We start from the raw sequence: 21,540 nt of genomic DNA, 5'->3' as shown, positions 1-21,540 counted from the left end.
ACACGGGTGTCAAACACAAGGCCCGCGGGCCAAATCCGGCCCGCCAGACCTTGTCATGTGGCCCGTGTAGCTGCCAGCCCGCTTCCCCCTGCGAGGCGGCGCGCTGTGGGCGGGGCTGGGGGGCTGGAAGGCGGACGGTGGAGAAAGCGAAAGCGCTCCCTTCCCGCGCCGTTACTCGGCCGGCCTGAGAGAAAATTTCTGAGGCGGCGGCGGCCTTTGTCCAGGGTCGGGGGGCCATAGCGGGACTTTGCCCTCCCGGCGGCCTGGAGCATCTGGAGCTGGGGCGGCTGCGGGACCCGCCGGACAGCAGCGGCGGTGGCGGAGTCGTCGCCGCTGCTTCCTCTCCTTCTCCTCCTCCTCCTTCGCCTTGCTTGCCGTTGCCGCCGCACTCGTCTTGCTCGAGGCAGGCCTGGAGCCGGGACAACCCGGGTTTCAAGCCCGAGGAGGAAGCGGGCGAAGCGGCCAGGGCGGCTGGTGGGAGCGTGGCAGTGGGGGCCGTGCTGCAGATGGGCGTGGTGGAGTGGGGCCGAGGAGGGGTGCCTTCGCCCTCGGAGCCCGACGCCCGGGAGGGCCCGCCGAGAGCGGGAGGCAGCGGAGGTGCAGGCGGCGCGGCGAAAAGGAGGAAGGCGGAGGGGAAGGCAGGCCAGCGGCCTTGCTCTGCCGGAGGCGCCCCGACGCCGACGCCGCGTTTCCCTCACGAGGAGACGGGCAAGGAGGTTGCTGAGCAGCCACTGCCGCCTCGCCTCGGCCAAAGGGATGGTGCGCCGCCTGCGAGGTGAGTCGCCGCCCGGCCGGGCCCTTCTGTCGCCCTTCCCGGCTCGCATCTCTCCTGTTTCACCTTATTACTTTTATGTTACTCGCGAGTGTTCTGCTCTGAAGACAGATACAAATAATCCGTTCAGCTCCTCTGCAATCTCCTTTCCCACTTTTAGCACACCTTTGATTCCCTTGTTGGCCAAAGGCTCTACCACAGACATGTCCAAAGTCCATTTTGGGGGCCTAATCCGGCCCCTTCGGCAGTTTATGGGGTAAAATCCTCAAAAAACCCCTCAACAACTTCAACCCTAAAAAAAAAAAAAAGCTCAACAATTTCAATCCTAAAAAAAGCGCAACAACTTTGGTTGGCCCTCACGGCCCTTCACTTCATCAAATCTGGCCCTCCGTGAAAAAAGGTTGGGCACCCCTGCCCTAGAACATACCGCAAAGCACTATAAATTTATATTGTGGATAAGTGGCATTTTAACAGAAATGGCTTGGGAAATGTATTCTCTTCCGTTCCCCCCAATTTCAGTTACTTTGAAGAATGCTGCTGAGCTTCTGGAGTTTGCAGCTATGTACAACGCTGAGCAATTGAAACAATCTTGCTTGCAATTCATCGTTCTAAACATGGCAGCTATACTTGAAACAAGGTAAAAGCAATCCCTGGCACTCCATGCTCAACTACTGTCTCAGACCATAACCCACAGGGAAATGAGTAGTATATTAACATGCATTGAGAGTTTCCTGCTTTGACATCAACACACCAGTTTTAAAAATCAGTTTGAAAATGTAACACATGAACATTTTAAAATAAAAAGCTGGCAAGCAAGTGACATTGATAAACACATGCTCTTTAAAGAGAATGCTTGTGTCACATTTCAAACAGATTTTCAGAATGGAGTGAGGGAGCCATTATTTAATAGGTTTTGGAGGTTTGGCAAAAGTAACTATAGCTCCCTTCGGGCATTAAGGCTCATGTGCTGAGTAACAGGGACACGCCAAGTAGTGTACAGGGCCTTTGAGTATTCAGCTGTGTACAGATAAGCTTTGTCATCTTAGATAGATGTGCTATTCATCTGAAGGCTAGTGGATGGAGTTATTCATGGTATTGCCACTTCCTGCTGCCATGTTACTCAACACAGGAGCAATAATAATAATAATAATAATAATAATAATAATAATAATAATAATAATAATATCTTTATTGTCATTGCCCCAAATTACTTGGCTGCTCCATCCACCCAGGTAGGGCACTCCACACAATGCCTGAAGAGGGTTTGTGCCTGTACTGGATCCCTGTCTTTTACTACATCAGTTTCAAGTTACATGGGCCTAGGTTCTAGATTTCCCAGTTCTGTTCCCTTAATATTTACCACTCAGATCTTTTGCCTGTTCTCACAGTCTTCTGCGCTCTTCTGTTTGATCCATTTTGCTATTGCTGCCTTCTGAATGACAGGCTGCATCCCATGTCTAAACCAACCTTCCTCATCCTTCCAGATATTTTGGACCACAACTCCCATTAGTCCCAGCCAGCATAGCCAATAGTCAGGTTTGATGGGAATTGTAGTCAAAAACATGGAGGGCACCAGATTGGGAGAGGTTGCTCTACATAATCTCTGCTCTTGTCTGTTCTCTTTCCTTTCATCATTTTTCCTTGCATACTTCACCAGCAGATTCTCTTTTCTGTACCGTCATAGCAGCACCTGTAGTTCTTCTTGATTCCTGGTCTTGGGAAGTTGTTATCTGGAGGGCTGTTGTATCTTTACTCTTTCCACCCATTCACACTTGTACCATTAATAAAAAAAGATTACCTGGAAATTCTAGAATTGGGACTAAGCCAAGAGACAGTTCACAAGCAGGCATTTACAGGTCTAAGGTCTGTAGCAACTCAGTCGATCCCCAGCACTTTAGAATCTTGTTCTGTTATCAGTACACTCAAATACTTTATGAATTAAGTAGAATTTATCAAGATTGCCTTTCATTTCCTTGTGCTTTGGCACAACTAAATGTTGAGTGTCATCAGCGAGCCACTCTTGAATTTGCATTTAATGTGTGTTTGTCTTAGGGCTCTAGATGTTTTAAGTGAGGACGTTTTGAAGGACCTTTCCGTTTCCTACAGAAAAATGGTAAGTACTATTATTCGTTTAAGTAGGCTACATTTTAAAGCAGCTTGAGTGATGAAATGTCTTGATATGTCTTTTGTTAAAAGAAATTCTGACCAATTTATTTTCTAATTGTGCAGCATTGATAATCTGTCTCATGGTTTAAATTGCCATAATAGAAAAAGAGTCCAGCAGATACTAAAGCAAGACTCCTCCAGAGTCTGCTGAACTGTCGTTATAATAAATAAAATATAGGTTTAGAAACTTTGTCAAGGCTTCACCAGGTATTTACAACTTTACTTCGATTATATTACTCCAAATGTTTTAGGTTACTTTATGAATCATCTATATATGCCAACACATCCTTAGATTAATCGTATGGAGGGTTTCTCTACCATGCCTTACTTTAAACAAGAGATGGGTGACTGTTCATTTTTGGTATGAGGACCATATTTACCCTGAGGCAAGCCTCTGGGAGCCATATACCAGCAGTGTATGTGGCCCTCTTGACTGAAATAATCAGTCCAATGACCTGGGAGCCCTGCGCTCCATCCACGTCAGTGCTTTGTCACCTTTAATGTTTGTTCTCTTTGCTGCCACCAAAAATAGTGGGGTCTGGGTGCAGGGAGACCCCCCCAAAAAAGTGGGAAACGAGGCCCCCAAACTGGGGGTTAGTCACTCTTCTTCCAAACAGGATTTTATGGGATTTCAAAACGCACAACAGCACAGATTTTTAAAATATGCATTCAATTCTTACTTGTTTTTCCTAGTGCACAGCTTAACAAGCATTTATGATGTTGTAGATTCCTGCTATGGTCAGAAGGGTAATTACTCCATACCAAGATGGCCCTGATATTAGTTCCTTGGAGCCTGAGGAAGGAGAAACCTTTGTCTTCCTGAAAGAAGAGCTGAGTGCAGAGCAAACTACTCAGTAAGTGTCTGCCTGCCCTCCACCTTCTACTGCTGTGAGTGACGAGGCTTCTATTGTGGCAGTAGCTCTGTTGCTTCACAGAGCCTCAGCGGCAGGTTTGCATTGCTCTGCCCACCTCTCACTGCTGTGTTCCTATTTGTTTTCAGTTATTCTAAGCAGCAAATCTGCAGCTAGAATGGAACACTGTGGATTGGTGTCAGTAAACACATTCCATATAAAAGTTTTTAAATGTCAGAATTTTCTTTGGTAAGGAAAAACTACTGCCCATACATCTTTTGGTTCAAATAGTAAGGGGGACTGGGGTGGGGTGGAGAAAGGATTATGAAAGTAATTTGCTTTTAAATGCACTGTGTTATGTTCCCTGGGTATCGTAAATCCCCAGTGTGAATCTCATTATCCCAATTCAGAGCTGAGCAGGAAAAGATGGAGAAACGGTATTTGTTAAAGCAGGGGGTGATTTGTAGAGCTCAGACACTTAAATTTAAGGAAACAAATTCTTGTATTTTTATTTTTAAAAAAGGTTTGTCTAAAATAGCTTTAAAAAACTGGGTTAGGAAAAGACACGGGCCTTAATTTGGGAAAACTTGGGCCTGGGAGAATGTAGTAAGAAAAGTTGAAATTCTGTTTGTCACAATAAAAAAGTAAGTGGAATCTAAATAAAAGTGTTTTGCTTTAAACCAGGGAAGCTCTTTTCAAAAAAGCAAAAGCAAAGGCGAAGAAGAAGCCACGAAAACGGTCAGACAGCTCAGGAGGGTATAATCTTTCTGATATTATTCAGAGCCCACCCTCTACAGGTTAGTGGCAGATGAGCTTTGTTTTCACTGCTGATTTGTAGATTGCTTTTAAAGTGGTTTTTATCACTTAAGTAAATCTGCATACTCACATAATAGTAGTGTACTAGGTATGGTTCTCGGTTTCTGTTAGTTCTGTAATGCCAGAATTAGCTCTGGGATGCATGGATCTCAACATGGTTGAAGACTAGTCACCTAATACACTGTGAATATTGTATGGATCATGTGAGAAGCAATTAGTATGCATGCTTTCTTGATACCATGGTCGAGTTACTTGTGGCTCTCTACCTGTTCCTCTAGAACCCTTTCCACCTGACAGGATCAGCGGAAGGTTTCTGATTCACATGTGTCATCTGCCACTTTGTTTTCCATGTAATATTGTAAATCTGTTGTAAATCTGTTGTATCATGTGACAATCGTTTTCCAGGCTGAGAAGTTGTTGGTGTGAGTGACTTGCTGGGGCTTGTTGCTACTGTATTGCCATTTGTTTTTGCTTTCATTGTGGCTGTGGACTTGATAATACATAATGTTTTGATTAAGCTCTGTAAATTGTACCCCAAAGCTGCAAAGAGCTGTGCTGAAATGAGACAGGGCTTTCCCCTGACCTCTGCAGACAGTTGCAGGCAACTTCATTGCAGTAAAAGTGATGAAGCCAGTTCACTTGTGTCCGATGTGGTGCATTCAGCTGCTGGCTGTTTCTCTCTGTCTCTGTCTCTCTCACTCTCTCCATTATAAGCAAGAGTTTCCTCTCAATAGCCCATGACAAAGTAGAGCAAACTGAAATCTTCAATTGAAAAACTCGTTACGTTATTCTGTATCGCAAGATGGCTTGTTTGTATCATTATTACAGTACAACTATAAAATGCATAATAGATAACCCGATCACTGGTGTTGACTCCCAGAGCCTCAACAGGACCTTGCAGAAACAAACAATTTCAAGGGATGTCAGAATACATACATGCATACATATTCCTTAGCGTCCAGTTTGGCTGCTGCCCCAGCACTGGCAGCAGTAGCACTGGGCATCAGGAGAAGCAGAAGACACTCTTCTGTTTAGCTAATGGGAGGCCCCATTAGCTAAAGTGGTGCTTCAGGTTAAGAACAGTTTCAGATTAAGAACGGACCTCCAGAACAAATTAAGTTCTTAATGCGAGGTACCACTGTACAGATAAGTAAAGGACCCCTGACCATCAGGTCCAGTAGTGACCGACTCTAGGGTTGCAGCGCTCATCTCGCTTTATTGGCTGAGGGAGCCGGTATACAGCTTCCGGATCATGTGGCCAGCATGACTAAGCCGCTTCTGGCGAACCAGAGCAGCGCACGGAGCGCCGTTTACCTTCCCACCGGAGCGGTAACTATCTACTTGCACTTTGATGTGCTTTCAAACTGCTAGGTTGGCAGGAGCAGGGACCGAGCAACGGGAGCTGACCCCGTTGCGGGGATTCGAACTGCCGACCTTCTGATCGGCAAGTCCTAGGCTCTGTGGTTTAACCCACAGTGCCACCTGCGTCCCTGTACAGATAAGTAGTGAAGAGTAAATGCTGAGATTGGAGTGAGGAAGCTATCTGCTAAACTGGCTGGTGTAGCAAGTGTAGCTGTTGGTGGTGTGTGCATGCGCCTGGATGCAAGGGTGAGATCAGAGCTGGATCTTTTGAAGTCAAGCAGATGGGCTGTAAGGCATAGGATAGCAATCCCCACCCCAACTCAAAAAACTTTTGCATCTCAGGAAACTTACATTGCCAGGATATGGTGTTAATCAAGCTTGAATTACAGAGACTAACCATTTCTTTTTTCCTTCCTCTCCTAATACTTGTAGGGATACTGAAACTAGATAAAACCAACTCCATTGAATCCCTTCCTGAAATGCTGACCTCGGATTCTGAAGGTAGCTACGTAGGAGTGAATAGCCCCAGAGATTTGCAGTCCCCTGACTTCACAGCAGGATTCAATGCAGATAAAGTTGAGGTTAGAGCATTTTAATTTCTCTGTTTGCCTCAGTGTTTACTAATTAAATAAAACACAGCATCTAATGTTTTTAAACATGTGTGCCAATCTTTTCTCTTTTTTTGCTTTTGAGTTTGCAAAAAAACAAAACCAAAAAACCCCCAAAAGAAGAAGCTTGGGGATCTTCTTGAACAGCAAACAAACCTTGATGGGTCTTCAAATTTCTGGTGTGGCTGTGATGAGACACATTTAATGTATATTCATTTGGTAACTGAATAATGCAGATATTGTGTCTCTTCTTTAGTTGGCTTCTTTCTAATCTTTATGTATGCCACATAACAGAATACCTTCTATGCTTAATGTAGCATAAATTTTAAAGGAGCGAAATGGCTACATTGTTGCATTTAATTGAATAGTTGTATTGGATGCAGTAATATGAATAAGTTATAAAAGGATTCTCTTAAAACTTGAAGGACTGTAGCTCTTATAAATACCACTTACTGTGAACACGATTACACTCTTGAAATACATTCACAGTGCAGTCCAGAGCACCATGCAGGGCTTTTGACATGTTAAGCCACAGACCTTCCAGACTGTGTTGCATGGCAAACCATTTCTAAAGCTGAAGGGTGTTGAAAATCCCACAGAATATGAGATTCATGCCAAACTCTTGGGCATGCCTGAAGTAGCTCTCTGGATCTACTTTGGATTAAATGCAGAATCTGGTTTTGTTCTCATCAGATTTGTCTCTAAATGCACATATTGTGTCTTAAAACTGTGTAATTTTAGTGTGCTTTGACTTTAGGTGAAAGAGAAAATGTGTGTTTCCAGTGCACACGTTCCAAATGCTAAAAAAGAGGTGAAAATACCCGAGAGAACATCGTTGCAAAAAATATCTCTTCCACAGTGCATTCCTAACAACAAAAACACCTCCGCAAGCTCTTCCAACTGGGTTATCAGCTCTTTTAGGTATATATTTTGTTTTTTCCCACGTGTGTCATGTGCTGAGTTATTAACAGTATTAATAGAGTCGGTTGCTGATACCATGAATTAGGTAAGTTAAAATGTGAATTGAATTTCTCCTCCATCCTTGTGAGTCTTCATTGTGGAAGGGAAGTTCACATTCCAGAGGGCATTTGGCCTGCATAGTTGTTGACATGTTTTCTGACACATCAGATGACTAGGTTATTTAGTGGTAGTTATGCACATTAAGTTGAAAGCAATTATATTGACTCTGTGTTGAAAGTGCTACTTTCCCCTTTTCATTGGGAGTTATTACAACTTTAGCTGTGTAAAAGTTACAGCCCAAACATGCTGGCTTTTAAGTATCTACTTCATGGTCGCCAAACCATGTCGCCAAACTTCACACAAACTAAAAGTTAATGTATTGGGCATCGTCAGCGAAACTAAAAGTGTCCCTGATGTTTGCATGTGTTCCCTGAAAAACATATAAAACATTCTATTTGAGGTTTGCCATAATTGAGGAAGGAGACATAAATTATACATCCGGTTACAAAATATATGCAAGATATAGAATATTTCAGTGGTACTTGGCAAGCAGAAGATAAGTAAAAATGGATGTCTTGAAAAGTAACAACTTGTTGTGGTGTTGTTGTTGTTTCATTCAGTCCTGCCAGTCCCCCTGCTATGGATTTAAGAACTATTATGGAAATTGAAGAAAACATGCAAAAATGTGGAAGCATGCCAAAGATAAATTCAGGGTTGGTAAAAGAAAATGATTTAATAAGAGAAATGATAAGAGCTATTTGTGTTAATTTAAATTCTTAACTTACTTATAAATTCCTAATTTTTGAGGGGGGGCTTTGAAACTTTGGAAATTATTTTATGGGGCTCTGATCTACCTGATGATATAGCACCTGTCTTGCCTCAGAAATACTGTTTTTTAATTGCATGATTGTGTAAAAACAGATCAGGAGGGATTTGATAGGCTGTAGTAAACTACTTCACGTTTCTGTTTGTAATTTTTAGTAGACCCACTTCTCATGGAAGTAAGCTTTCTCAGAAGCAAAGGAAGCTGATTGCTATGGCTGCTAAGGATAACAGCCCAGAGATTGTGCCAGAGGCAGCCATGCCACCAGCACCCCAAAATGCTGCAAAACCAGGGAATGTGTGGTATGTTTCTTAGTATGCCTTCGTGTTAATGCTTGCTGGGATCTATTTCAGTCTTTAAAATAAGCTTTGTTTCAGCTGAGCAGAACACCTAAGTAACTTATTAAGTAGTGAGGAATTTATCTGAACCCAAGTAGTATTTTCAGAATTGTCTCTTTTCTGGTGTGGGCAAGCTTTCTCAGGGTTCATGAACAAACCTATATATACAAACGACTAACTGCAGTGCTAATTTTGAGGAGTTGACTACTCTGTATGAAGTGTGATATGTTAATCTGAAATAACTGATCAGTAGGGTTTCAAGAGTCTGGAAAACCAGGCTATTGCAATCATCTATATTTTCTCGGTCAAGCTGCCTTCTACAGAATCATGCTATTGACCCATCTAACTTAGTGCTGTTCACCGTCTTGCCAGAATTCTTTCCTTCTCTTTTGCACCTTTCTTTTTAACTAGAGTTGTCTTAGATTGCATCTGGGACCTTGTACAAAGTAAGCAAATATTGCATTTTCTAAAGCATTTCCAAAGTTTTGTAGTTTTCCACAGTAGCCCAAGGTGAGGGGGGGGGGAACACACTGGGAACCTTTTAAAATTGCATTATATATCTGTCATGTTTGTATCCTGTGCTTCCTACGAGGAGCTCAGGATACACGACATTTCCCCACTGCATATTCTCAACAGCCCTTTGAACTTGCATTGGCTGAGAGATGATGACTAGGCCAATATTACACAGTGAGCTCCATAGCTGAGCAGACATTTCAACATGGTTGGAAATTTATTTTTCTTTCCACTACAATACATTACACTGGCATACATTGGTGTACTTCAGCTGTGGAATGAGTTTTGGTTTAATTTTAATGTGGGCATAGATGGCCAAACTTCCTTCATAAAATTCCTTTGGCTGCAAAAAATGGAAAATGGCAAACCCCCTAAAAGCTTTAAGCAGACCATCAGTGTGAAATCTTATAGTATTTTTTTCTTTAAAAAGAATTATGGCTCATTGGATAATGGAATTTATTTTAATGTCCTTTTTGAATATATATATATATATATATATATATATATATATATATATATATATATATATATATATATATGCAGGTTTTGGTGTCTTCGGGTGTCTTCCCGTGTAAGAGTTGGGGTGTCTAGGCGACGTTTCGACGAGGTCTCACTCGTCATCTTCAGGCTGGTGCTTTCGGCTTCTTGTTACTGGAACAGAGCAGGATCTCAGTGTTTGAGTTCCTATAAATACTGTTGAGGGGGTGTGGTGTATAGCCTCCAACGTTCTGGGCAGAGAGGAAGTTCCCAGGTTAGTGTGTCTTTTCTTCTTTTGTTCATTAATTACTTGAGGGATATCTTGAGTGATTTCTTGAGTGATATTCTGAGTACCACTTAGGAGGGTCATTAGGTGTGGATTAGTTGCTAAAGCTTTCGTGTCTTGACCTCTTGAGCTTGTGAAGAGTTTTTTCTGAGAAGATGGCTGTACTGCACTTAGTTGTGCTCTGGCTTGGCTTCGTGTATAGGGGCGAGCTGTGGTTTTGTGCCCTGTGCCAGCCAGATCTGTGTAGGGATTGCAGGGGGGTGCAGCATCCGGAGGTGCCACTATGGTTTGGCTACTGGATGGTGTCTGTAATTTATCTGTGGAGAGGGTCTGGGTTTGGGTCTGGTGTGGTTGATTGGAGATGGCGTTCTGTGTGCCTCTGGTTCTGGTGTCGGTTTTTGTGGGGAGGGCTATTTTCCAGATGTCTGGCAGGCGGGACGTATCGTCACGCTTGTTCATGTTGTGAGGGTGTTTCTCTATCTCGATGGCTTCCATGATTATTCTCTTGTGGTGGTGTTCCATGTTAAAGAGCAATTTGGAATCTGAAAAATTAATTTCGTGTCCTGTTTCTTTCATGTGTTGGTAAAGAGAGGAAGTTTTTTCTTCTTTTTTGATGGCATTCTTGTGTTCTGCGATACGTGCATTTATTCGTCTGTTTGTTTGTCCAATGTACGTGGCTGGGCAGACTTTGCAGGGTATTTCATAGACCCCTTGGTTTTCTAACTGGATTTTATCTTTGGGGTTTCTGAGGATATTGGCTATTTACAGATCTGGCTGGCACAGGGCACAAAACCACAGCTCGCCCCTATACACGAAGCCAAGCCAGAGCACAACTAAGTGCAGTACAGCCATCTTCTCAGAAAAAACTCTTCACAAGCTCAAGAGGTCAAGACACGAAAGCTTTAGCAACTAATCCACACCTAATGACCCTCCTAAGTGGTACTCAGAATATCACTCAAGAAATCACTCAAGATATCCCTCAAGTAATTAATGAACAAAAGAAGAAAAGACACACTAACCTGGGAACTTCCTCTCTGCCCAGAACGTTGGAGGCTATACACCACACCCCCTCAACAGTATTTATAGGAACTCAAACACTGAGATCCTGCTCTGTTCCAGTAACAAGAAGCCGAAAGCACCAGCCTGAAGATGACGAGTGAGACCTCGTCGAAACGTCGCCTAGACACCCCAACTCTTACACGGGAAGACACCCGAAGACACCAAAACCTGCATTCCTGTACCCGTGAAAATCTACGAAAGCAAATATATATATATATATATATAAAAAAAAAACATACTACTGCTGGATTGATGACAATTCCTCATTAACAAACATGGTTCTCATTAAGGATTCTTGACTTAACTAATTTAGAGTGACAGAAAAGAGTTTGCATTTGTCTTAAGCTTGTTGAGTTCTGGTATAACCCTGACTGCTTTGAAGCCCAAATGAACTCACATGCATACATTTGGCACCACGTTGAGGTTTCCGTGCTTGCAGTATGTGGCATTCTCCAGAACTTTTGTTTTGCAGTGAAACAAGATCCTTGTCTTGGAAATTCAGCAGCTCTACTGGCAAGACAACATGCCAGATGGGTGTGGGACCTTCTGGAACTTTCTTCTTCTTCTTTTTTTGGTTGACATGGAGACTCAATATATCTTAAACCATGCTTGCCAAAAGAAACCTCTAGTTTCATGGTTTACGGGGGGGGGGGAGTTAGGACTGTGGAGTGTTCTTTGAAGATTAATTAATAAAAACAAACCCAGCGTTGAGCATTTTTGGAAGCACAATTGTTGGCAAGCAAATAAAAGGTTGAAGGTAAACTAGCACACACTCCCAGCAAAAAATACCTCTGACCAAGTTTTCAAGGTGCACTTATTATACAGTGGTACCTCAGGTTAAGTACTTACCGTATTTTTCGCCCTATAGGACGCACTTTTTCCCCTCCAAAAATGAAGGGGAAATCTGGGTGCGTCCTATGGGGCGAATGCAGGCTTTCGCTGAAGCCTGGAGAGCGAGAGGGGTCCGTGCGCACCGACCCCTCTCGCTCTCCAGGCTTCAGGAAGCTATCCCAAGTCTTGCAAGCCCGGCGGGATGTCCCGCGGGCTCGCAAGGCTTGCGGGCAGCAGCCTGCACCCAAAAGCTGGGGACAGCGGGGAGGTGCAGCGCCGCCACCCCGCTATTCCCCGACCTGATCTGGAGGCTGGCGGGGGGAGAAGCAAGCCTGCTTCTCCCCCCCGCCAGCCCCACAAGCTTGGGGGATAGGGGGATGGCGGAGCGCCGCCACCCCGCTATTCCCTGACCTGATCTGGAGGCTGGGGGTGGGAGAAGCAAGCCTGCTTCTCCCCCCCCCCACCAGCCCCACAAGCTCGGGGGATAGGGGGATGGCGAAGCGCCGCCACCCCGCTATTCCCCAACCTGAACTGGAGGCTGGGGGTGGGAGAAGCAAGCCTGCTTCTCCCCCCCACCAGCCCTACAAGCTCGGGGGATAGGGGGATGGCGAAGCGCCGCCATCCCGCTATTCCCCGACCTGAACTGGAGGCTGGGGGTGGGAGAAGCAAGCCTGCTTCCCCCCCCCCGCCAGCCCCACAAGCTGGGGGATAGGCGGATGGCGAAGCGCCGCCATCCCGCTATTCCCTGACCTGATCTGGAGGCTGGCGGGGGGAGAAGCAAGCCTGCTTCTCCCCCCGCCAGCCCCACAAGCTCGCGGGGTAGCGGGCCAAGCTGTCCCTGAAGGCAGAAGAGGGAGACGAAGTGCTCCGTCTCCCTCTTCTAGCTTGGGGATGGCTGCGCAAACCTGGGGGGAAATAATTTTTTTCCCCTTGATTCCCCCCCCCCCAAAAATAGGTGCGTCCTATGGGCCGGTGCGTCCTATAGGGCGAAAAATACGGTAATTCGTTCCAGAGGTCCGTACTTAACCTGAAACTGTTCTTAACCTGAAGCACCACTTTAGCTAATAGGGCCTCCTGCTGCCGCCGCCGCGCCACCGGAGCCCGATTTCTGTTCTCATCCTGAAGCAAAGTTCTTAACCTGAAGCACTATTTCTGGGTTAGCGGAGTCTGTAACCTGAAGCGTATGTAACCTGAGGTACCACTGTAATAGTATTTGGTGGGGGAGTGCAGTAATACCTTTGCTGAGAGATGCTGCATTCCCCCACCAAATACTATTACAGTGGTACCTCAGGTTACAGCCCTCAATGATCTTTCAAGTCTCATGCAAAAGCTTTCCCCAGTCCATAGGAGCCAACTTCTAGGGACCAATGTCCCTTCACCCCCACCCTACCCCCCATAAAATATTTGAGGGTGCCGGAGCCCTCCAAAGTCAATGGCCATTGTCATTCAAATGGTATGTGTGCCATGTCATGTGATCGATTGTGCAGGGCAAGGCTTATCTAGCCCGCCCAATATTTTATTCAAGTTGGCACCTCTGCCCCAGTCCTGAGTTCAGCAAAACAATTACCAGTAGTCAGTCTAACTTGAAGCCAAGTATTATTCTCAAAACGAGAGTTGCAAATCAAATTTTGTTCCTTTAAAAAGGAGGTATTTATAGACTGCTCAGAAGAGATCTACAACAATGTTAAAAATGCTTGAAAGGATCTCTCCAATGGGCAACAATGTTTCAGTGTAACTAATGGTAAGGTAAAGTGATGCCTCACTGTTTGTGAATAGTTGGGGAATAACCAGATCTTCTTTTACCACCTGTTGCCAATTGCATTAGTACTAGAGTATGTGTCTGCAGCCTTCATCCATCTTTGGTCTTCAGTAGTAGTTGTTGTTGTTGTTGGACTACAATTCCTGTCATCCCCAACCAGTCTCTATGGAATGTGTAGTCCAACACCTAGGGACTCAAGTTTGGGAGTGCTGGGTGAGGCTAGTAAGCACTTTTGCCTAGTAACTCCTGTCTGTTTTGTAGGGTCTTCAGTATACTTAAGATGACTCAATAACTCCAGTTGGTTGGTAGGATATAAATACTCTTAAGTAAGTAATAAACAGCCATGGACATGCAACAGATTTGTGTTAATTAGGATTTTCACACAATTTTAGTCTGTTGGTAAAATAATTTTCAGACAGAAAAATCTCTAGGATCTTCTGGAAGTTACAGCATAGCAGTGTTTGATTCATTTAGTTTGGTGTGACTCAAATATAGCACAAAAGGTACAAGGGTTTGAGACTTTATCCCTCTTTTCTCCTAAAGGGCTTCTTCATTGCAGTCTGCTTCGCCAAAGTCATTCCGTAATCTCTTGGAGGAAGGGAAAAGAACAGTTGGTGCCAGTCCTGGAAAACATTGTGCTAAAGTGATGGACGATGCACAAGATCAAAAATCTCTGAGGTGAGAAAGTATAACATTTATTTGCACATTTCTGGCGAGCACGGAAGTTGTGCACATCAATATAAAAAGCTATTTAAATACTTAAATACAGAGCATCTCATTTTAGTTGAATATCTGTTCTGATAGCATGCTGTATTTCATTGTTTTAAAGCTATCATAAATTACTGAACAGAATAAATGATAGATCACTTACGGTACTTCCATAATATTGTATAGATATGACTAATTTGATAGCTTAATCAGTGAAGTGGCTTAAGGAAGCTTATTCTCAGAAGCAGTTCAAGTGCGATGTGTGTATAATGTTAATTCTTTGGGTGTGCACACCAGTTTAATGTAAATGAAGGAGTTGGGGGGGAACAATAGAGAGAGAGGTATAGTCTACTTTCTGCGTGGCTGTTAAAAATAATAATCTCTACCCTGACCCATGCCATCCCATTAGTGAAGGGAGGTGGCTTCTATCCCCACTTTTCATAAATAGATGCCCTGGTTTCTGTAGATAAATAAAACTTGCCTTGTTGTTGTTTTTAATCAAAATGGAAAATGTGGGATTTATTTATTAAAAAAGAAAACAAATTCTAGTCAAAATATGTATTCCTCATACTATTCCAGAGACCAGAATTCATGTTGGCTGGCAACCTTTTTACTTCCTTAGGTGGTGTTTTTAATCAACAGTTCTTCTGTTAATATTTGATTTGTGTCTCTAGATGCTCAACTGCCACTGCTGTCGGGGCTGAAAATCAACATTTTAATGAACCAACACTGTCAGAAAATCTGAAGTAAGTTGGATTTGTAATTAAAAGTATTTGTAGGAAAATGTCTTCTGCGATGTGGTGACATCTTTCATTTGGTAATCTACCTTGCAGCCCTTGGTTGGCAGCATCCGTTATGAGTCCAGTTGTAGCAACAACTATCACATTTGCAGAAATTGTCGAGGAAGAACTCCAGCAAGAAGCTGCTCTCATCCGGAGTAGAGAGAAACCTTTAGCTTTGATCCAGGTAAGGCAAAATGCTCAGTACAATAAGTTAAGAGTGGCTGATTACCATTCTTTTTATTTTATTAAGTACATTTTTACCAAGACCTTTGGTCCCAACAAGCTGTTTACAACCACTTTTTGAAAATACAATCCGATATAACATTCTGCTATGTTGTTTATGATATGTTGTGTTATTCACAAACCTTCAAGTCAAGTATTTTCTTAATGCCAGTTCAGTATTACAGTGGTGCCTCGCAAGACGAAATTAATTCGTTCCGCAAGTTTTTTCTTCTTGCGAGTTTTTCGTCTTGCGAAGCACGGTTTCCCATAGGAATGCATTGAAAATCAATTAATGCGTTCCTAGGGAAACCGCTTGCCAGGTTGGCGGTGCGGAGAAGGGCTTTTCTCCGCACCGCAAGCCTTCAGGACAGGTACGGGAACAGAGGGGAAGGCGCGCAGCGCTTTCCCTCTGTTCCCGGGGCTTGCGTGGGAGGAGGGTTTTTCCTCCCCACCGCCAACATTCAGAACAGCATTCTGAATGTTGGCGGTGGGAAGGAAAACCCTCCTCCCACCCCAAGTCTTCAGGAAAGCCATCCGATGCCGGGCGGCGGGAGGAGACGTTCCCCGCCCCCCACGGGGCATCGGAGCTTCGTTCCGATGTCCGGCGGCGGGAGGAGACGTTCCCCCCCGCGGGGCATCGGAGCTTCGTTCCGATGTCCGGCGGCGGGAGGAGACGTTCTCCCCCCCCGCCGGGCATCGGAGCTTCGTTCCGATGTCCGGCGGCGGGAGGAGACGTTCCCCCCCCGCCGGGCATCGGAGCTTCGTTCCGATGTCCGGCGGCGGTAGGAGACGTCCCCCCCCGCCGGGCATCGGAGCTTCGTTCCGATGTCCGGCGGCGGGAGGAGACGTTCTCCCCCCCCCGCCGGGCATCGGAGCTTCGTTCCGATGTCCGGCGGCGGGAGGAGACGTTTCCCCCCCCCCGCGGGGCATCGGAGCTTCGTTCCGATGCCCGGCGGCGGGAGGAGACGTTCCCCCCCCGCGGGGCATCGGAGCTTCGTTCCGATGTCCGGCGGCGGGAGGAGATGTTCTCCCCCCCCCCCGCCGGGCATCGGAGCTTCGTTCCGATGTCCGGCGGCGGGAGGAGACGTTCTCCCCCCCCCCCGCGGGGCATCGGAGCTTCGTTCCGATGTCTGGCGGCAGGAGGAGACGTTCCCCCCCCGCGGGGCATCGGAGCTTCGTTCCGATGTCCGGCGGCGGGAGGAGACGTTCCCCCCCCGCGGGGCATCGGAGCTTCGTTCCGATGTCCGGCGGCGGGAGGAGATGTTCCCCCCCCCCCGCCGGGCATCGGAGCTTCGTTCCGATGTCCGGCGGCGGGAGGAGATGTTCTCCCCCCCCGCCGGGCATCGGAGCTTCGTTCCGATGTCCGGCGGCGGGAGGAGACGTTCTCCCCCCCCCCCGCGGGGCATCGGAGCTTCGTTCCGATGTCCGGCGGCGGGAGGAGACGTTCCCCCCCCGCGGGGCATCGGAGCTTCGTTCCGATGTCCGGCGGCGGGAGGAGGTCCGAGGACAGTGGGGAAGACGCGCTGCGCTTCCCCGCTGTCCCGGAGACTTCCCTATGGGCTGTCGTCTTGCGAAGCAAGCCCATAGGGAAATTCGTTTTGCGAAGCGCCTCCAAAACGGAAAACCCTTTCGTCTAGCGGGTTTTCCGTCTTGCGAGGCGTTCGTCTTGCGGGGTACCACTGTATTTGTTTATTTCTCATTTCATAATTCCGCCACCTTCCAGGTGTTGTTGGACTACAGCTCACCTCATCCTGACTGTTTGTCATTCTGGCTGGGGCTGATTGGAGTAGGGAGTCTAACAACAGGGCTGGGAATGTCCCCCCTGAATCCAATTTAGGGCCTGATCTGGCATTTCAGAGCATCTCTAATCTAGTCAACTTAAATCTGAATAGAGCGAATCAGGAGCCTTGAACTGTGTTTAATTAGGGTTCTAAAGCCTAACTAAGCATGCAGTTGGGGCAGGGGAGAAGGAGATGCAGGCAGACTTCCTGCGTCCTCTGCATTCTGTCCACCCCCCAAACTCACAAATCACCCAATGCCTTAAACTGCTCCAGGCCCAGTTTGGTATGAGATTCCGCTGGAGCAGTTGCACAGGCCAGTCCAACAACAACTGGAGGCCCTTCCCTTGATTTAACTAGTCCTAACCAATAGATCTATGTGCTTAGTTGATTCCCTTGTGCCATGGTTCAAGAGAAATTGGATGTGTTGTTTCCTTAATGGAAGAATCTGGGAGAATGTGGGATTACAGTTAATTACCAGTACGTCTTGCGAGGCTTTGCCGTGCTACTGAGTTTGCCAGAAGATTTGGGCACTTTGAGGCTTAAGGGTCTGGTGACATCTGTTCTTCTCTGCTTGTGTAAACATCATCCTTAGCCCTGTCAGATTTCAAAAAGTATCACCCTCCCCTTTGTTACTCTCTTCTTCCAGATAGAAGAACGTGCTATCCAGGACCTGTTAATCCACTATCAAGCAGTTGGCAACCCCGATGAGTTTGTTGTGGTTGAAAGGTCTCCACAAGGGCCAATAGCAGCTCCAATGTGGAACAAGCATTGATCTGGACTAATCTTGGATTTTACGAAGATGTGTGCCCTAAGATTGAGGATAGTAACATGTGTCCATCTCTTTTCAACATAATACCTGCTTTGAAAATGTATCTTCCTTATCCGACTGCATTACTAATTGTTCATATTACGAAGGTTCATATTATGAAGATGGAGAATGAAGTCTGCATATACTTAAAACTAAGTATATGTAGTTATAAGTAGGGCTGTATGAGCTTACCCTTTTAGTAATTAGCAAAAGGTGGAAAGCCAAGTGTTTTTTCTCCAGTTAACAACAGCTGAACTGTCAATATCATGCATACATGTTGAATTAATGCAAATGAATGATCAGCCAGAATACCACAAATTTTGATTTCCTAAATTTTGTTACTGTGTGTAAAAAGAGAAAAAGAAAAAAAAATGCCATCTGCTGAAGCAATGGTATCCAATGTCTGGTATGTTTCGGTGCCTCATTCTTGCTATTCTGGACAATGCTTGTTGCCATCATGCCTTATACAAACAAGTCTGTACTGGGTAGGCATTTTGTGCTGGTTTAAGTAGGTATTCAAGTTCTTCTGAGACTGCCCTTGTAATAATGCAGACTTTACTGTTCTGGGAGTCCAGATCAAATAGAAAAAAGGCATATTTTGGCTTGTATGGCAAAAATGGGATGGGGGTAGGTAGCAGCATGCTAAACTGCAAAATGTTTCCAGAAAAGCACATGCTATTAATTAAGCATTAAAACTATTCATACAAATGAGCATTGCATTTTGACAATTTTCACTTGTAACAGATGCATTGGTACTCTGTGTTCAAAACCCTATGCCTGATTGTGGATGATTTTTCTTGTCATTGGAAAGTCTTATAAAAGAATGTTTGTTAACTGTATTAAAAGTGCTGTTGGTCCGATCAGAGTTTGTGTATGTGTGGGTGTGGGGAGGCCAAATTTCAATTATCTCAACATTTGTTGAAATGATGGGGAAGCTTTGGAGATTGTTGATCTCCACCTCCCTGATGTGACTGCAACGTCTTTCACTCCTTTGACTTACAGGGTTGATTTGACTGGTCTGATTGACCAGGTGGGTGTCCCCTTTCTCATTCACTACTCCTTGGCCAAAGGTATGTGATAGCTACACTTCTCTGCTAGAACCTCCAAACTCCCATCAGCCACAGTCAACATGGCCAGTGGTCAGGGTTGAGATTAGTTGGAGCCGCAGTTTAGTTACCTGCAGTCTACATTAAATGTAGTTGTATCTCATGGTATGCAGTTGAACACCAAAAATTACTCTTTAAACACAATAAAGAGCAAGTGGTGGTTTAGCAGGAGTTACCACAGGATACGCAATTAATTAGCGGGTTATTTTTGTGGATTAGCTGTATTATTTTTATAGCACCCTCTGTTGTCACATTTTAATAACACACTTTTAATGTTCTAGATGACTAGTGTAGATCCGCCCTCTGTTTCCCCCCTCAAGTTAAGGTCTTTCATAATGCTTCATATATACAACAGGTGTACCTATGGCTGATTTTCTCATGTACTGGTGAAGGCTCTTGATATAGCCCTTTTTGTGTGTGGGAAGAGTGAGGAAAAGACTGCACTGCACAAGGAGTTTTCAAAATACCAAGCAAAAAGACAGTTGACTAGACAAAATTCTTATTATTGCACAAGAAAATAATGGAGTGTATAACTGATAATTCCTAGTGGTTAGTTGATCAGTGTGTTGTGGCTATAATAAGAATAAACTGATGAAGGAGGACTCATGACAAATATCATGGATATAACATAAATCTTCCTCTGTGTGACTAAAATTACTAACCTTGGTGAAGTTCCACGATTAGAGTTAGTCCTTGGAACATCATCTGAGCTTTGTTGACACTATTGGGGAATCACAGGTAGCTGCATTTTCTTGTTCACTCTCGAGTAGTAATTTCAAACATGCAATGAATATGCTTCAACTACATGCCTGTCGTGTTATGGTCATTTTATTTATATATTTTTTAACATGCCTGCTTCTCCCAAAGGGACAAATCAAAATTTGGAGAAGGTGCCAACTGTGAGCTCCTGACTTTGCTTTAGGTCCAGATTTAATCCTTGCCTCCCCCTCCAGTTTGTCTGTTATAATTACAAAGCGAGTCCTTTGCCAGCGACAGTCGCAAAATAAATTAGTGCTGTCTGGCTGTTAAACTGTTCCTTCTGTAAACTCTTTACAAATGGGCAAAAGTCCATCACTTCATTATTTTGATGTAAATGAATTTTGTACCCTTGAACTCCAAAAAGTAGATTTTGCAATATTACGTACAAAGGAATTGCATGACACACTCTCAGGATACTGGTGCTGCTTTTAAAAAACTTGTTCTAGGTTTAAATGTAAATATTAGGATTCCCTAAAATTTATTTATATATTTTCCTGTAAAACAAGATGGCTTATTATGGGGAATGACCTCTTTTTTTGAAGGATTGCCAACTACTCCCCAAAACTGATACCTTTACTGGAAAAAAAACAAAACAAAGCACAACTTCAGTTCTGAATACTGTAGGCGGACAGTTAATGGCACTGTGTGTGTCATCTGTGAAAAGTGACACTGCCAGTGTTTACACGAGAGTCATCTTAAGCACTCATCGAGAAAATACAATCACCAGCTATGATGTTCTCTCCTTTGCAATAGTATCATAGCATTTTGGAGCTTTTAGAACTTTTTTAGCCTGCAGGCTGTGCAATCATACTTGGCAGCTCAAAAATTGCACACCTGCTTATGTGTTATTAAAAAAAAGAAAAATCCCTTGTCAATGAACCCAATTCTCTCCTACAAGGCAATTCCCTTTTCCCTTCCTGTTGCCAATCCGTTACACAAGAATTCCACACAGGACCACTGTCCTCTATTTAAAAAATCCTGTGGGAGTCTTGCACCGAAGCTCAAATACAGTGTGGGAAAGCCATAAATGCACAGTCCTAATTACGTGCAAAGACTTATTTGTGTTGCCTATCAGGCTGTGGCAGAGGAATAAATACGGATATAAGCCCAACAAACAATAACTCTATTAATGCTACATCAAAATGCCATTGCAAAGCTGAGAGTTTCTGCATCTGCTGGAAAACAACCATGACATATTTCTTTAAAGAGAAACACAAAATATTAAAAAAGAAGAAGAGGAATGCACAAGGAAAATGCCACCTCAAAATGGAGGTGGTGTTCTGGACTTGACCCATTGATTATTGGATGCCCTCTAGTAACGAAATAAGGAGAGAGAGTATGCAACCAACTCTTACAGGTGAACCCCAAATAAAATAGTTGTGTGTGTATATCTTTGTGGTTGCCTTGGCGCACAGGTGGGAATAATTTACTTGGGCTCATGTTAAAGTCCTTTGAATCCCAATATTTGTGTTAACCTCTAGGCGTTTAGGTAGAAAGGATCCTAGCAAAATAGTGGCAACCAAACTATAGATAATAACATCCTCAAACCATTAATGTTGACGTGATCCTCAAAGTTACCCATGCTGAGATCTCTATCAGGGTCTCCCGTTCACTCTACAAATACTCCATGTAATTTAGGACTTAACTGCAGCATTCCTAACCGCTGTAGCTTAACATATGATGTTGAAATGCAACTACTTAAATGCTTATTCACCTATGATATAGTTAAATGGATTAAGTAGATGTATGTGGG

General features: G+C 44.5%; 1 protein-coding gene across 1 annotated transcript in view; it reads left to right on the top strand.

The window, feature by feature from the left end:
• IBTK (inhibitor of Bruton tyrosine kinase) overlaps positions 1-18,785 on the top strand; it is a 53,747-nt gene extending 34,962 nt beyond the window's left edge. Inside the window, exons 18-29 of the mRNA XM_081187326.1 lie at positions 1,292-1,409; positions 2,825-2,885; positions 3,665-3,792; positions 4,474-4,586; positions 6,400-6,548; positions 7,333-7,496; positions 8,156-8,248; positions 8,517-8,660; positions 14,165-14,299; positions 15,004-15,075; positions 15,163-15,295; positions 17,761-18,785. Of these exons, the coding sequence (XP_081043452.1) occupies positions 1,292-1,409; positions 2,825-2,885; positions 3,665-3,792; positions 4,474-4,586; positions 6,400-6,548; positions 7,333-7,496; positions 8,156-8,248; positions 8,517-8,660; positions 14,165-14,299; positions 15,004-15,075; positions 15,163-15,295; positions 17,761-17,886 (1,436 nt within the window). The 3' untranslated portion in view covers positions 17,887-18,785. The remainder of the gene's footprint in view (positions 1-1,291; positions 1,410-2,824; positions 2,886-3,664; positions 3,793-4,473; positions 4,587-6,399; positions 6,549-7,332; positions 7,497-8,155; positions 8,249-8,516; positions 8,661-14,164; positions 14,300-15,003; positions 15,076-15,162; positions 15,296-17,760) is intronic.
• The last annotated feature ends 2,755 nt before the right edge of the window (positions 18,786-21,540 follow it).

The sequence above is a fragment of the Podarcis bocagei genome, assembly GCF_964188305.1.
Source record: "Podarcis bocagei genome assembly, chromosome: 3".
NCBI classification, from domain to species: Eukaryota; Metazoa; Chordata; class Lepidosauria; order Squamata; family Lacertidae; genus Podarcis; species Podarcis bocagei.
This window is presented reverse-complemented; position numbering and strand designations above follow the sequence as displayed.